This window comes from Gadus chalcogrammus, chromosome 15 (assembly GCF_026213295.1).
Source record: "Gadus chalcogrammus isolate NIFS_2021 chromosome 15, NIFS_Gcha_1.0, whole genome shotgun sequence".
Lineage (NCBI taxonomy): Eukaryota > Metazoa > Chordata > Actinopteri > Gadiformes > Gadidae > Gadus > Gadus chalcogrammus.
Window position 1 is genome coordinate 19313867 of NC_079426.1, and position 15494 is coordinate 19329360.

At 43.0% G+C, this 15494-nt stretch overlaps 1 protein-coding gene across 4 annotated transcripts in view; it reads left to right on the top strand.

Annotated features, from left to right (window-relative positions):
• The first annotated feature begins 793 nt into the window (after nt 1–793).
• Nucleotides 794–15494, top strand: part of ehbp1 (EH domain binding protein 1) — a 141209-nt gene continuing 126508 nt past the window's right edge. For 3 of the 4 annotated variants that reach the window (XM_056609562.1, XM_056609564.1, XM_056609565.1), the window contains exons 1-2: nt 795–1212; nt 1736–2165. In XM_056609562.1, coding sequence (XP_056465537.1) covers nt 2062–2165 — 104 coding nt within the window. In that variant the 5' untranslated portion in view covers nt 795–1212; nt 1736–2061. Of the gene's footprint in view, nt 1213–1735; nt 2166–15494 lie in introns of all 4 variants that reach the window. The other variant, XM_056609563.1, reaches the window with a different exon arrangement.

The following is a 15494-nucleotide window of genomic DNA, read 5'->3' on the forward strand; positions in this document are numbered from 1 at the left end:
TCTTGTCAATCTGTCTCGTTCTTTCATGGTTCGTTCTCCAACCGGGTCCCCCACCATAATTGCCAAATCAAGTCTTTTATCTTGCTGATATGTTAAACATATCACCCATCCCGCTGCGTTTGGTTAAAGTTGTAATATTGACTGATGACCGACTGCCACGATCGTTTGAGAATGAGAACGAGGGAGGAGCTGACTGACTCAGCTGAGAACCGTGCATTCCATGATTCGATTCACCGCTACCAGAAACTCGACTGAACGAACGAACGAACGAACGATTCTGAGCGACTCTTCTTGGCGAACTGACCGACGCGAACTGAATCAAGGAAAATAATCATTGACTTCATCACTAGAGTGCATGAAGCCTTCCTTTAAGCATTGGGGAAAGGAGCGGAATTTAAGTTATAAGAAATGGAAACATGTGTGCATATTAATCATTTATATTGAGGCAATATATATTTTGACGACTTTGCTTTCTTATTCGATATTTTGTGATTTCAATTAAGTACTTATTGGGTAATGGGTTACATAAAATAAATGAGTCACAACACAAATCACATTTCTAGGGGAGGTGTTCATGAGGACGGTAGTCCAGCAGCTAGATTCGAGTATCCATAACTGAGATTATACGGTAAAATTCCGTTTTTTTCTTCATGGGATTAAATGTCTTTGATGTATGTTCGGTTTGACGAATAGGATGACAATGACCGAGAGAGGCCTGGCCAATAAGAAATCAATTCGCAAATGGAACAGCCAGCACACCAATTGGATTGCCCCGGGGGGCGTGTCTTTGGTTTCCAGTTGGCTACGAGGCAGTAAACTATGGAGGTAGCGGTGTGTTCACCGCACTAGTTGGCTGTTGGAATTTACGCCTACAGTCGGAATACTTAAACTTTAGTTTTCTGTAGGCGAGCTTGAATCCATGTCGCCTCACATTCGTGTTTAAATCTTCGAGATGGCTTTAACCGGGCCGGTGCTTATATATGTGATATAAGTGGGGAGCGGTTAATTCCGCTTTTCCCATGTTATGATAGCTAGCCCCTTCTAGCTAACGTGCTAACGGTACTGCTCTGCTGCAGAGGAGGCGATAATTAGCTAGCAAGCGAGCTAGGGAGGCTTGTCTGCTGGGTTGTTTCCACCACTCTGGTACTTTGTTCCTATTAACGCGAGCTGAAAAGGTTAGCTGTGGGACAATGTGTTTGGTACCAAAGTAATGTAAGTATCACGATATGCGCAGTGCCTATACCATGTCATGTGGACCCTCTGGAGTGCAGCCTGATCCCGGCTAGCGGAGCACGGCGTTACCCCATCCTCCGGCTCGGGCTAGTCCTTGGAACAAAAACATCTTGGGAATGTTCCGTCATTACTTATTCACGTTCTGGTCTCACTTTAACCAAGCACTTTAAACATGTCTCACCCAATGGCATGTACACTACCCTGCATGGCATGTATTGCAAACTCTGCTTCCTCTTTTTGTCATCATGATGGAATATAGTCCAGGACTGGGAGTCCAGTAACGTTAGTAGCTAGCAGACAGGCCACTGCGGCGTACAGACCCCCGCCGTGTGGGCACCACCATCTATTGAAGTGTGGCTCATTCCCCATATGTTTACGATTTGCTTATATGTAGCGTTACTGTGTCTGTAGTAATAACAGGCTGTACTTAGGTTGACATGTATCGTTGGAAAGATGGCATAGATCTTTATTGACCATGTTATTGCGATCACGACTTTTTCAGGGAGATCGGCATAACGGTGGATTCTATGTGCAGAGGATTAACCATCTCGCCCCGTGGACCTACGGAAGGATTTTCGCATTAAAATGATGTGTTCAGTTCGTCAAGAACTCCACCAACGCTACAGACTCGGTTGAAACACATCTGGAATGTTCAGACTGGTTAAACCAACCCCTGTGCTTGTGTTAGTGTTATTCAGTGTGCTTAAGGGAAATGTGTCCATGAGTATTTAGAATGGCACACGTGTAACATTATCATTAAAGTGAATTAGTGAAACAAGAAGAACAAGCCAGGTCGACATAGGTAAACAAACGAGGACTTCAAGAAACATGGCTTCGGTTTGGAAGAGACTGCAGCGTGTGGGGAAGCATGCGTCCAAATTCCAGTTCGTGGCATCGTATCAGGAGCTCATGGTGGAATGTACTAAGAAATGGTGAGTTGGCAATACTTATTACACACTATCAATTTGTTTATTTTTCAACGAAAAACGCTGTTAAAACATAAACGCCTGACTCGGTTTCTTGTGCTGGAATGCTGAGCTGGTCGCTGTCTCTTGTTCCGGCGGGTCATAATTTCACACACTGACACACCGTGGTGTGCGGGCATGTCTGCTTGTTGGGAGGGGTCGATGGGATGGGGAAATAGCTGCTGTTTTTTCAGCATCTTTATGGAATTTGTACTTAAGTTAATGTATTTATTTTAAGTATGTAGAAATCCCGAGTTGTAGAACTGAGATTCTTTACAAAAACGGATCCAACGTTGCACCTCTTTTTAAGTTGTTGTATTTTATGGGCGTTCTTTCTGAATGCTTAATCATCAGGCTATGCACACTTTTACTATGATGTATTCAGCTGCAGCGATATGTTCCTTTTGAAGACCACACCTTCAGTGGATTAGATCCAAATGAGTTGCTTACATTTGTAAAAAAAAATAAACAAGGTAGTGGAATGTGGAATGAAGACTTTGCCCGAGACATGCCTTTTCAGGGGGTGGCCAGAGGCATGTTTAACACAGACCTACATGGCCTAAACCTGGGGCAGATATTGGGGTATGGAATGATACAAATGTACTACACTTCCCTGAGCCAATGACTCGTTTGACCTAAGCTTATTGTACCTAGCATGATCTTTTCTAGCAGTCGGACCTCCTCTCCCTTGTTTGTTTCCCAGGGTTATGGGTAAAGACTGACAAAATACTAATATAAAGTCACTTATTAAATACTCTGAAATTGAAACTGACACTGGCTAGCCAGACATGTTATATAATGTAGGTTTATACCTCATGCAGAAAATGTGTTGGTTCCCTATTCAGTTAGATATTTTGTGAGACCATATGTCATTACACCCAATTATCATTGGGTGGAAAGTTGATTGTGCCCTCACCTAGTATTTAATATTATTTTTAGATCATCTTTCTTTTTCAGGGGATTCTCAATATGCTGTACAATAAACTGAAATACTTGAGACCAAGTAAAGGGACAGAAAGGACAACATGGTCAAAACATGTGTATCTGTCCGATGGCCTTTTTATTTGCATTTCTTTGAACATCCATTATAAGGTGTGGGTGTGGTATATATTCCGCTTGGAGAGTAAATCTTGGCAGAATATCCACCACACTGGCGAGTTAATATGATATATGTGGCAATGATGGCATGCGCCTCAACAGTGTCGCGTAACTAGTAGGGGTTGGAAAAATAATTGATAATTCGATGCATCGCGTTTCTCTCTAGAACGATTCCGTCTCGATGCAGATTAATTAATAATAATAATAAAAAAAAATGTATTTGTTTGCCTGCTGCAACATTCTGTTCGCCAGAGAGGGATAATTTTAGTAATTTAATTTATCTTCAGTGTGTATTGGCCAATCTGATTTATCTTGACACGATTGCGATTCAGCCCACTCTTAGCATGCACGTAAACTCACAGCCAGACACAAGAACTCCTTCTAATTCAAGAACAGCTTTTTCTTTAATGACATAGAAAATAAATATTAGAAATAAAATAAAACTGAAACCTATTTTTTACATACTTCCATATGTTGTAATGCAAGCTGCATTGATTTTTGCATTGTTCGTAGAAAGTAAAATTTGTGACAAAAGCTTTCTCTCTAATAAAATATTAGGTAAGATAATTCATCTGTTGTCTTTAATGATCATCACAAAAGTAGGAAATGATTAGCAACCTCTGAGTAGCAAAGTCAGATCATGTAGATAATATATTTTTTGTCAATCATGCATGGAAATGTACATAAAAAAAATGTATGCAATCACTTTAGAATCGAAACGTTGACCTCATAATTGGAATCGAATCGTGAGGTGCCAAGAGATTCCCACCCCTAGTAACCAGAACGGCACAAGGCGGTCGGCGAAGGAAGGCCAGCAACTCCCCGTCTCGAGCGCTCCTTCCGTTCTCCATACTGGACATCAGCTGCTCGACAACAGAGCTATACTGACTTTTCGCCAGTCGGTTGCTAGCTACCACAAAAAGATAGCTATTTTATGTAGGGAAGGGGATCGGGACCCGGTTCTCCAAACCCAGTTCTTCCAAATTTCTCAAAACCCGAAAATCCATAAGGTCCACGATGCGAGTGTCATTGCTAACAGTGAGGGCACGCAAGCTTATCAAAGAGAAAAGGCTCAACATTTAACTCTAAATCTCACCATTTAACCCCAAAACTCACAAAATGCTTTTCCCATATCCTGCCCAATGACGCATTGTGTATAAGGTAGGGATGGGCACGAGTAGTAAATTCCAAACTCGAGTGATCGAAGGAATTTCTCGAGGATCAATCGAGTACTCGTTTAATCTAATCTATTTTTAGAATGCAACGCATCTGCAGCAGGAATAGGCCTGATGATGAACGGCAATATTACCAACCAAACATGTAATGCTTATTCTCCATCAAAACAGTTATCAGAGTATTCATTATTTATTTTTGCAAACGTTCAAAACACATTTTCCTTACAAAAATAAATATGCGTCTCACAATTTAAATCACGTCGAACCAAGGCCTGTAACGGTTTAAAAAAAACAAAAACGAAACAAGTAGCCTAACCATTGCAAATAATTTAAAGCTGTAAATAAAACGGCAGCAAATGGACTATGGAAATACTCAGCGTTGTGATCTTCTCTACACGGCCGGGATTGCAGCTGCGTCTTGCGGCCGTGAAAATAGCCGACACACTTGGTTGCTGCGGGTCTGCTTTCCCGAACTCACCGTTGTGTTTCAGGAGCATATGTTGCCGCATAGTACTTGTTGTACTCTGGTAGCTCGATTTCGCTTGGCATATTTTGCATTTCTTTATGATCTCCTATTTCTTAAAAGTATTTCAATTCTTCGCTGCGCTTTGCTTTAACCGCCATCTCTTAACTTTTTGAATTCTGGCGTGCCTGCACACGGCACGGAACGCACCACACAGAATTTGATATATTTCATTTGCTTTGTGCCCACGGCATGCTAGTTAGTGGCGCCGCACAGAAAATTTATACATTTGCTGTTTGTGTGTATATGCAAACTCGAGTTTGCCTGTCGACCAACCGAGTTCATTTGTAACGAGGAGTACTCGAGTAATCGATTCCTCACGCCCATCCCTAGTATAAGGTAATTGCTTTAGGAGCAAGTGATTTGACCTCGGACTTGAGATCTTGCAATTGTCTGCCAACTGTCGTCTGAGCAAATGGATGTTATGTTATATTAGCTTCATTTGTATTTATATAAAATGTAGCTGTGTATTCAATCAGGGACATATTTTGTTGCAGAATCAAGCACTGGATAAAGGCCCCTACATTTTTTTTTATGACTGCACCCTGTTCATGGAAAGTTAGGGTGCACTCACACTAGGCCATCTGGCCGTGGCCGTTGGCCGTTTTCACACCTAACCGTGCTCAAATGGCCCAATTGTTCTCTGGCCTGCACTCACACTAGGCCATCTGGCCGTGGCCGTTGGGCGTCGCAACTGTGGCCTGGCCACGGTAGGCTCTTGTACATATGTCATCACGTCGTAAGTAACACGTTATCACCAAGCGTCCGCTGCATGGACCATAATAAAGTCTGCCGCCAGTCAGAGTTCTAACAACAATGGACAACAACACACAGAACACAGTTCGCACTTTACTGAGTCTGTTGCTTATTTGGATATATGTTTACCGTTTAATGGGAAAGAAGGCTCGTCGCCTTTATTATGTCCGTGGTCGTCGCATGGACTATACGTCATCCAGCTCAGGTTGCGTAGCCGTGCGTGTGCGCTAGGGCTGGGACGACGCGTCGACGTAATCGATGACGTCGACGCGAAAAATGCGCGTCGATTTAAAAAAAGAAAAAAAGTTTTAAAGGCAATAAACATGTATTGAAATGTTAAGGAATTCATATTTTTTTCATTCAGATATGTAAATCAACATGTATAAATTGCTATTAGTCAATTAATGGGGAGATAATCGAGAATCGAATCGAATTGAAATCGAATCGGACTGAAAAAATGAATCGTTAGATGAATCGATGCATCGAAAAAATAATCGCTAGATTAATCGTTTAAAAAATAATCGTTTATCCCAGCCCTAGTGTGCGCTTGTCGGCTCATTAGCATCTGTACTGTAGCGGCCCGTGCCGTAGCAGCACACCTCTCCCAAGTGGCCAAATTGGCCCGGCCTGGCCAGACTGGCCACACTCACACTGGCAGATTTGAGCACGGTTAGGTGCTAAAACGGCCACGGCCAGATGGCCTAGTGTGAGTGCACCCTTAAGGTACGGCCACACCAACAGCGTTGCTCGCGTTAGGGGCGTTGAAAATCGGCATTTTTGCATAGGGAACCATTGGTCTAGGCGCGGTACACGCGTTGAAGCGTTGCGTTGGGGGCGTTAGGCGCGGCAGTTGCACGTAATTACGCACGTAAACGCAGTAACGCGCCCAACGCACCAACGCCCGGAGTTCAGAAAATTGAACTTTCAACGCTCCAACGCGTGACGCTTAGCCGCGGTAGCCAATCAGCGTGGAGCTTGACCCGACGTCACTGGCAGAGAGTAGTGAGCTTGCACAGAAGCATACGGCCGACATCTTTCTTTATTCTGGGTGGAAATAGTAACATAGCTACGCCATTAAATGCGTTTATGGAAACATTTCTAGCGAGAAATGTGCATTTTACTTTCATAATGTTCGCTCGGTGAATGTGAAGGATGTTTGGTTTGATAGTTATGACGAAGAGGGAACGCTCCGTTCACTTGCATGGACAGAGTCTCTGGTTGCTAAGCAACCTCAACGTCTTGGCGGACTATATCTCTGCTGATCAACACTGCGAATGCTGGAAACACACCAGACACACCATGTGAAGTTAACATCAAGTTATTTAACCCGATTATTGTTATTTATAGCCGAGATTATTTAATCTAACCCGATCTAAACTCTATCATGCACCCAAACACGGCGGCGTTTGGGTTTCCTACCTCGGACTCCAGCGCAGCCATGGCCGACATCTTTCTTTATTCTGGGTGGAAATAGTTACATAGTTACGCCATTAAATGCGTTTATGGAAACATTTTTAGCGAGAAATGTGCATTTTACTTTCATAATGTTCGCTCAGTGAATGTGAAGGATGTTTGGTTTGATAGTTATGACGAAGAGGGAACGCTCCGTTCACTTGCATGGACATGGACTCATCTAGCTGCGTTGGCGCGTTGACGCGTTGGAAGCGTTGAACCACCACACACTGGTCAAGCGCCAGGTTAGGCGCGTTACTCGCATTATCCAACGCTAGTAACGCGGTTGGTGTGGCCGCACCATTAGGCTTCCGAATTAAGGTGCTCTATTGACTTTCACTAGCATAGGATATGTGATATTGTATAGAAATGGTTGTGTATTTCCATGTTTATATACCACCTACCTATGCCTGCTTTTTCTCTCCTTCCTTTGGCCCCTCCTTTACTTTTTGACATCTTCTTGGCCTACACCTTGTCTCATTTTCTTGGCTTTCGTTGGCCCTCACGGCCGCACACTACTTCTGGGTTGTCTAGATTGTTAAGGCGCATTAAATGACTTAGTTGATTTGCCAGCGAGCCCAGTCCCAGGACACGCACACAGCACAATCTCCTGCGTGCACCTAATTAAAGGTACCCAGAGCTGGCCGGTTATGAAAGGGCCGGACAGAAATGTTATGGATATTTAGACGGTCCACCGGCCCATTAATATGGTGAACCGACGGGGTTTGTCCCGTTGAAGGGACAGGGAAGAGAGAAATGCATTGGCAGCTTTCGCTAATGTTCAGGGGCCGTATTCACAAAGGATCTTAGGGCTAAAAGTAGGTCCTAACTGGCGAATTTAGGAGTAACTCCTAAAAATAATGGGCGTGTCACTCTTAAATTTAGGACTCCTAACTTCACTAAGAGCAATTCACAAAGTATTTTAGGCCTAAAAGTAGCACCTAAGTCTAGGAGAGCTTAAAAGTCCTCAAGAGGACTCCTAACTCAGTAATACCTATTCACAAAGAATCGTAAAATGACTGCGAGACGAAATGTTAGGGTATTCAACTTTAGCGCATTAACAAACGGAGTTAATGCGCGATGCAATAACATCCCCGACTAACAGGAATAATCAGATTAGTCCCAAAATAAAATGTTTGGCCACACTACGTTATTTAGCAACAGGGGAAATGCAACTTTGCAATGCCGACGATTTAAAATTATCGCAACCATCAGTCAGCCGTGCCATAAACTTTCCTTTGGACATTCAACAATTACACAGGATCAAAGCCAACTTCAAGGCAATTGCAGGTATGCTCGGTGCTATTGACGGGACGCACATAAAAATAATTGCGCCATCAAAAGACGAGGACGTGTTCGTCAATAGGAAGAAAGTGCATTCCATCAACACGCAGGTTGTTTTTGATGCAAATTTTAACATAGCCTACTGGATGTTGTTGCAAAGTGGCCTGGATCTTCAGCTACCCATGATTCACGCATTTTAATGGTGAGCGGTCTGAGGCAGCTTTTTGAGATGTACCAGTTGGGTGTCACTTGCTGGGTGACAGTGACTATCCATGCAAGACGTGGCTCTAGACACCCTACCTCAATCCACAACCGGGAGCACAGTTAAAGTATAACATGTAAGTGATTACGCAGATTACGCTTAGTCCTATGCGTAAAACACATCGTATTGGCTTTTTGACGCCTTTTATTTGTTGAATCCATATTTATTATTGTTTACTGATTTCTTCCATATATGCTAGAGCACACAAACATACACGAAATGTTGTGGAGAGAGGAATTGGGCAGATGAAACGTCGGTTTCATGTCCTCCAGGGCGAAATACGCCTCACCCCAGAGAGGGCAAGCACAGTAATCACTATGTGCCATTCTACACAACCTCTGCAAGCGGAGGAACATTCCACAGCCAGACGATGATGATGATGATGGCGATCAACATGACAAAGAATTTGGCCGTGTGGAACCGAGTGGACAGGCATTTAGGGATCACTTAGAAAACACATTTTAGGTAAACACCTTGGCACAAATCAGTCAACACTTGGGTAGTTCATAACATTTTTTTTTTTTTTAATTCTACGTATTTTTATTGTTTGCTTTCTCTCTCTCTTGAACGTGCAGGCTACAACGTCATTATCGTGGTCTGCACAAAATTGTCATCATGCGTGTATTCTGCTAACTGCACTATAACTACTTGATAGGAATTCATTTCTAGCCTAGGCTATTTCCTTGTTTTTCGGTGATTCAGTGGGCTCGTCTGAACAACCAATCACCGAACTGACCGCTTCTAAACTCGTGCACGAGAATTGGAATCCATAGCAACGGCGCGTCACATACTTTGTAATTTATCCTTAGTAAGAGTAGGTCTCAGCTGCTTTGTGAATAACTTTTAAGAAAAAACTCCTACGTAAAATGTTTTAGCGCGAGTTAGGAGCACTCCTAGTGGTAAGATAAAATGCTTTGTGAATACGGCCCCAGGTGTATAAGTAGGCCTATCTTATAAGCTTTACATCATGTCCTGACAATCATGATTCCTGGAACCTTAGGGTCGGACATTACAGGAATTACTTATTTGAAAAAGGGGTATCATAGTGGTAAACTTAATTCATATAATTATCGCTGATATGTATTGATCATTCATCGTCATAGTAGTCAGCGGTACAAGACGATGTTTGATTGCACTGTGAGACATGAATATAGGTGGCTTTCGATAACATGACAGTCTGAAGTTCGAGTCTGAATACCGTTTTCCTCCTAAAGAGTGACAGGCAGCCTACATTATTGAACAGGGAAACCAACTCATAAGCTAACTTCTCCAACACACGGATGCATTAAAGAATGCTCACCGATTCCACATACTGATATTTGCATAGTCCATTACAATTTAACTATCTAAATAAAATAATATATTCATGAAAGGAGCAGGGCTCCGTTTCCCGAAAGCATTGTTAGACAAGTGGTTCTTGAAGTTCGTCGTACGAGCATTGTACAGTTTTCACACCGTTTCCCGAAAGCATCGTTGGTAACAAACGTCGTGAAAATACTCGTAGCTAACAAGGGCTCCAGGGGTACTCATAAAGTTCTAAGAGCATCGTTACTATAGCCTCAGTGGAGTCGCCGGCTGGACATTCCATGGTATTGATGTGTTTTATTAAAACGCATCCAATACCAAGGAATGCCCAGCTGGCGCAATTTCGCATTGCAACCATCAACAGTGGTTACCGCCGATATATAACTCATAGACTACTGTTAGATTTAAACAGCAAAGACAGAGACATGTTGGTCAACAACATAATTTATTGCAGCAATTTAAAATACCATGCGCAGCCGAAGTGTTCCGATCAAACGCCAAGTCACAAGTCATACAGTATAATAAAGTCAAATTATTCCATTGCTCTTGTGTGGGAGGTCGCTTTCGAGCTGCACTTGCGGGCTCCCTCTGATTTTATTTGAACCATCGTGGTCAATGTCCTCATATTGATCAATGACAGAAGACATAGGCCTACTAGATGAATCATGCTGAGACCAGTGGGTGTCGGGGCACTTCGGTGAGGCTTTGATGAAGTTCACTATTTTTGGGCCGTGTCTAGACAGTAACAAACATCCCTGACCATAGTTAATCGTGTTTGTAGTCCACACTTAGACGTGAACTCATTATTGCGTGGGTGTCTTCATTCATAAAAAGAAATGAACATTCGAGAGCATGCAAATTATTCTAAATAAGTCTAGACTCCGTGCGCAGCCCCACCTTCTCCAGTGAACCAAGAAAGCCTGCGCCGTGACAAACGGGGGATTTTACCTCGGTTTTACACAGGAAACTTGAGATAAGACAGTGAAATCGCGGGCCTGCTGCCAAGCTGTGACCAAACCGGCTTGGCAGTGTAAAAAGGCCTATACATTATGCTGCCCAACAATATGGGCAGGATCTAGACCAAGCTCTCCTAATTGGTCAGCAATAGCTGTGTGTCAATGCCCAGCCTCTGTGTTTGAATGATAAAGAATGAATGGAACGTTGCATTTTTAGTGTTTACACCAAAGATTCTAGGCTAGAGAGTGCGCCAATCAATGAAACCTTATGCGGAATCAGATAGTCGGCTCTCTTTGCTGCGCAAAGTATGTTTCAGAAACCAGCACATTAAGATAAATGTAGTTGTCACACAAGCTATTTTAGATTTTTGTAATATGGAATTATGTCGGGGGAAAATGCAGTGAAATAATGTACGCACAGTGCTTTGAGGATTAGGACTGATATAGCATATGTCGGCCTAGGCCTAATCAATTGTGTTGTAATATCTTTAGCATTCATATTATTGCAGAATATTCTTTTCGTAGGCTACTCTGCAGTTGGCCTTGATGGGGAAATATTTTAACCCTTTTTAACGCCATTTGCCTGCGACATTCCTGCGCCTCCCCCTCTTACAGAGCCCATTTCAGCACTGTGTCAGTGGACAGTTACAATCCTACGAACATCGTTAGAGCAGTGCATGCGCGTTCATGTTAAGAGGAGTTTCGGGAAACGCTCAAGAAATTTACGAAGGTTCGCAAGATCCTTTGTGAGAATGATCGTACGAGCGTGGGTCTATCATTATCGGGAAACGGGGCCCAGTACTCTTCCTAGGGATGGGGATCATTAATATTTATTTATCGATACCATTTTCGATACTCCTTAAAGGGGACATATTATGAAAACAGCACTTTTCCTGAGATTTGGGGTGGTATTGTGGGTATATGGTGCTCCCACACGCATACAAACTTTGAAATAAGTCTGTACATGATTTTTTGAGTGAGATACGCATTTCTGGAAGCAGACCGCCTCCAGCTACCAAACGAGCGAGTCAGTTCCTTCCTCCTACGTAGGAAGGGGGCACATTTGAATTTTACCTCCCACTTCCCCATTCCCCTCCAATCAGAGCATCGCTAAGATTTTGTGGACCAGCGGACGAACAGCTCCGGCGGGGGGAACTCGGCGCTAGCCCTGCAGCTAAGCTCCGGGAGTACAATCCCTTTCTCTGGCGCCGAGATCACCCCGCCGGAGCTGCCGCCGAAGGGAAGTCGGGAGGAGGAGATATGGAGTAGAAAGGGATTGTATTCCCGGAGCTGAGCTGCCGGAGCTGCTCGTCCGCCGGAGCTGCTTGTCCGCTGGAGCTGCCACCTAGCTTCGGCGCCAGTTCAGCTCCCTGAGTGCAGCTCCGGAGCGGGGAGCTCGGAGGCAGTCCGGCAGCTCAGCTCCCGGAGTACAATCCTTTTCTTCACCATGTCACGGTTCATGGACTTCAGAAAGTCAATGCCAAAGTTCCTTCCCCCCAATTCTTCTCAACCATGGCCGAGATATCCCCCACTACGAGTTTTTACTTGTGGAAGTACCAGAGACGTCAGACAGTCTTTATTATTCATAATATCATCCGAGGCGCACATAGCTTTTGGCCGTGATATTAGATAGATTATATAAAATATAATCTATCTAATATAACGGTTATATATATTATATAGATATAGAGCTCCAGGAGTCAGCAAACTGCAACAACCCCTTCTCCTCCATGCTGTGGTTCAGTATGACAGCTCATTGGTCAATGGGCAGCAGCTTATTTGAATCAACGCTACAGACACCAGAAACGGCGCATTCTGAAGGGACTGAAACAGAGGGGTATAGCGGTAGACGAAAAAGCTATTTCCAGCAAACAGCTTAAAAAACATGTTTTCTGGAACTCAAACACTGTTTACTCGTTGGGAAAACACCATAATATGTCACCTTTAACGTTCTGAGTCTTTATCGATACCACTATTGATGCTTTTCTATTAATTGGTGGAAAGACGACGTGTTTTTTAGCGATGAGGAAAATCTTTAGGAAATAAATAATTGTATTTTAAATTAAATATGTAATTCTTAATAAATATTGACATCAGTAGTTTTAATTATATACTGTATACTAAAAAGATTAGAGCAGTATACGCCTGTATTAGTTGTTCAGAAACACGAGTATTACAGTATTACTCATGTTTCTCACCAAAAACTCAATTTACCGTTTCTTCGTTACATTTGAACGCAGCATGATAACCTAACAGTCGTTTTACCGAGCCAACCTCAACACATCATCACGCAGCACATCTGAAACTTTATTTACTTTTTAAGATAACTAGCTTGTATGCTGCCGATTACAACACCGATTTCACAATTAAATTACTATTTTTGTGCGATTACCGCTCGTACTTTGAGTGGATGATTAAGGCAGGCCCGTCTGTGGTGCGACAGGATAAGGAGGAGTCTTTTCAACTCGGAGACAGTCGAAGGTACTGCATTTGGCCTTTATTTGATGCACAATGCTAATGTGTTTGGCCATTGAGGTTGTGTTCCCCCCCTTTACAATAAATGATTTTCGCCCTTTTCGCCTGTTCAGCCATCCTCGCGAGCAAGGTTAACTGCCAGACTTCACTTGTTTTACTTGTAATACTTGGTTGCTTACAATTCCATTCTAAAACATTGGTGGACACGCTGCAGTGCAGTTAAATGCTGTGACGCAACTCGAGGGACACAACATTACCTTACAGGACCTACGGGGCAAAAATATTAATAAATTAACGACGGGACTCGATAGTGGTATCGATAAGCCCAAACGTTAATGATTTTCGGGTTTTGAAGAAGTGGAACCGGGTCCTTGATAGAACCAGGTTTCGATCCCCATCCCTAACTCTTCCTGGATGTATGTGGTTCAGGGTTGAACCAGTCTATTTCATTACCGCAATTCTTATTGAAAAATGAAGCATATTCGCTTCGTAACGGATGTAAATAGTTAGCACGATTTTAATGGGAGACTCACCATATTGATATTTGGTTACTCCCCAGTTACCAAGCAGTGCAGCGTTATGATTCAAGTCTCTCACCGGGTGTTTTGTTTACCTTCCTCGGATAAGCTAGCGTCATGAAACAGTCTTGATCTCATGTAAATTCTCAATATCAGTCTGGCCTCCATCCCAGTCAAAGTTTTGAAATAAAAAAATTCTAAGACCAATCAGCGCTCAGGTGGGAAAGAGCTTCAGTTCATGACGAATAAGGACAACCCAGTCTGCCCAAGTAAAAAAATAATGGTGGGGACCAAGGAAGCAAACTAAGCTTTTATATAAGTTTTATTGGCAATAAAGTGAATAACTTTGTTAAAAGATTACAAGAAATTAATTTAGTTCCAACTTCCAACCAGATTCGGCAAGAGAAAGAGAGCATGAAGGGAACACTGATTGGAGTTTTTGGAACAACTTAAGGCTGTGGCCAGATCTGGAAGTTACTGCCCTGCCTGGGGGGGGTGGGTGGGGGGGTGTGTGTGTGTGTGTGTGTGTGTGTGTGAATCTTTGGCACCCTGGATAATGTTTCCCGGAATGTATGTTTACTACTCAGTCAGAAGGGTGCATCTGATAGTGCATGTAAGATGGAAGTCGTGCTTGTAGGGCTGTCTGTAAAGTTATGTTTGGATGGTTGGCAGAGTGGACAGGGACATGGATAATGTTTACTTAACATGTGTCTGATGGCCGCAGGCTACAGTCCCAATGAAGCCCTGTAAGAGCAATACTCAATCCACCCTATCTGTCTCTGTTTACTCTCTCCCTCAGTCTTTGTTTCTGCATTCTATTTAGGGCTGCATGATTAATCGAATTATATCTGACATCGCAATCTAATAGAACACGATTTTCAAATCGTAAAAGCTGCGCAAAAAAAAATTAAGTGCTTTTTGTATTTTGTTAACAGTCGAACCATTCAGAGGGTCAGAATCTGAATCACTGGGCCATGTAGGGTTAGCGTGTACGCGACGCTACCCTCCGCTCACGTTACATGTGAGTGAGAGCAGTAGAACTATGGCGAGTGGATAGTGCCAGGATTCCCTGGAGAAGGATAACAACGTGTGAAATGCACGTGTGGAGAAGCTACGCCGCCGCTGTGGGGAGAGGATATGCACGCCGCCGCCGTTGGGACTGGGGTTCGATTCCCAGTCTATATATATATAATTTTTTTCTTCATTAATTTCTGGTATTAATATATCCAATGACTTGTTGATGAATAAGTTGATGACATTTTATAAAAAACGTTATGTAACTATGTTAGTTACTATAGCAACATATGCTCTGAATCAAACCTGGTCGGACCATGTTTTGCACAGGTTAAGTTTGGAACATAACCCGGTTTTGGGTATTTAAAGCTGCGTTCACCGCAGATTCAATGTGTTCACAATGGCATGCCCTGTTGATATCGGAGCGCAAATTATTCGTGCAATCCACCGGGAGCAATTAATAAGACCACGGCTATAT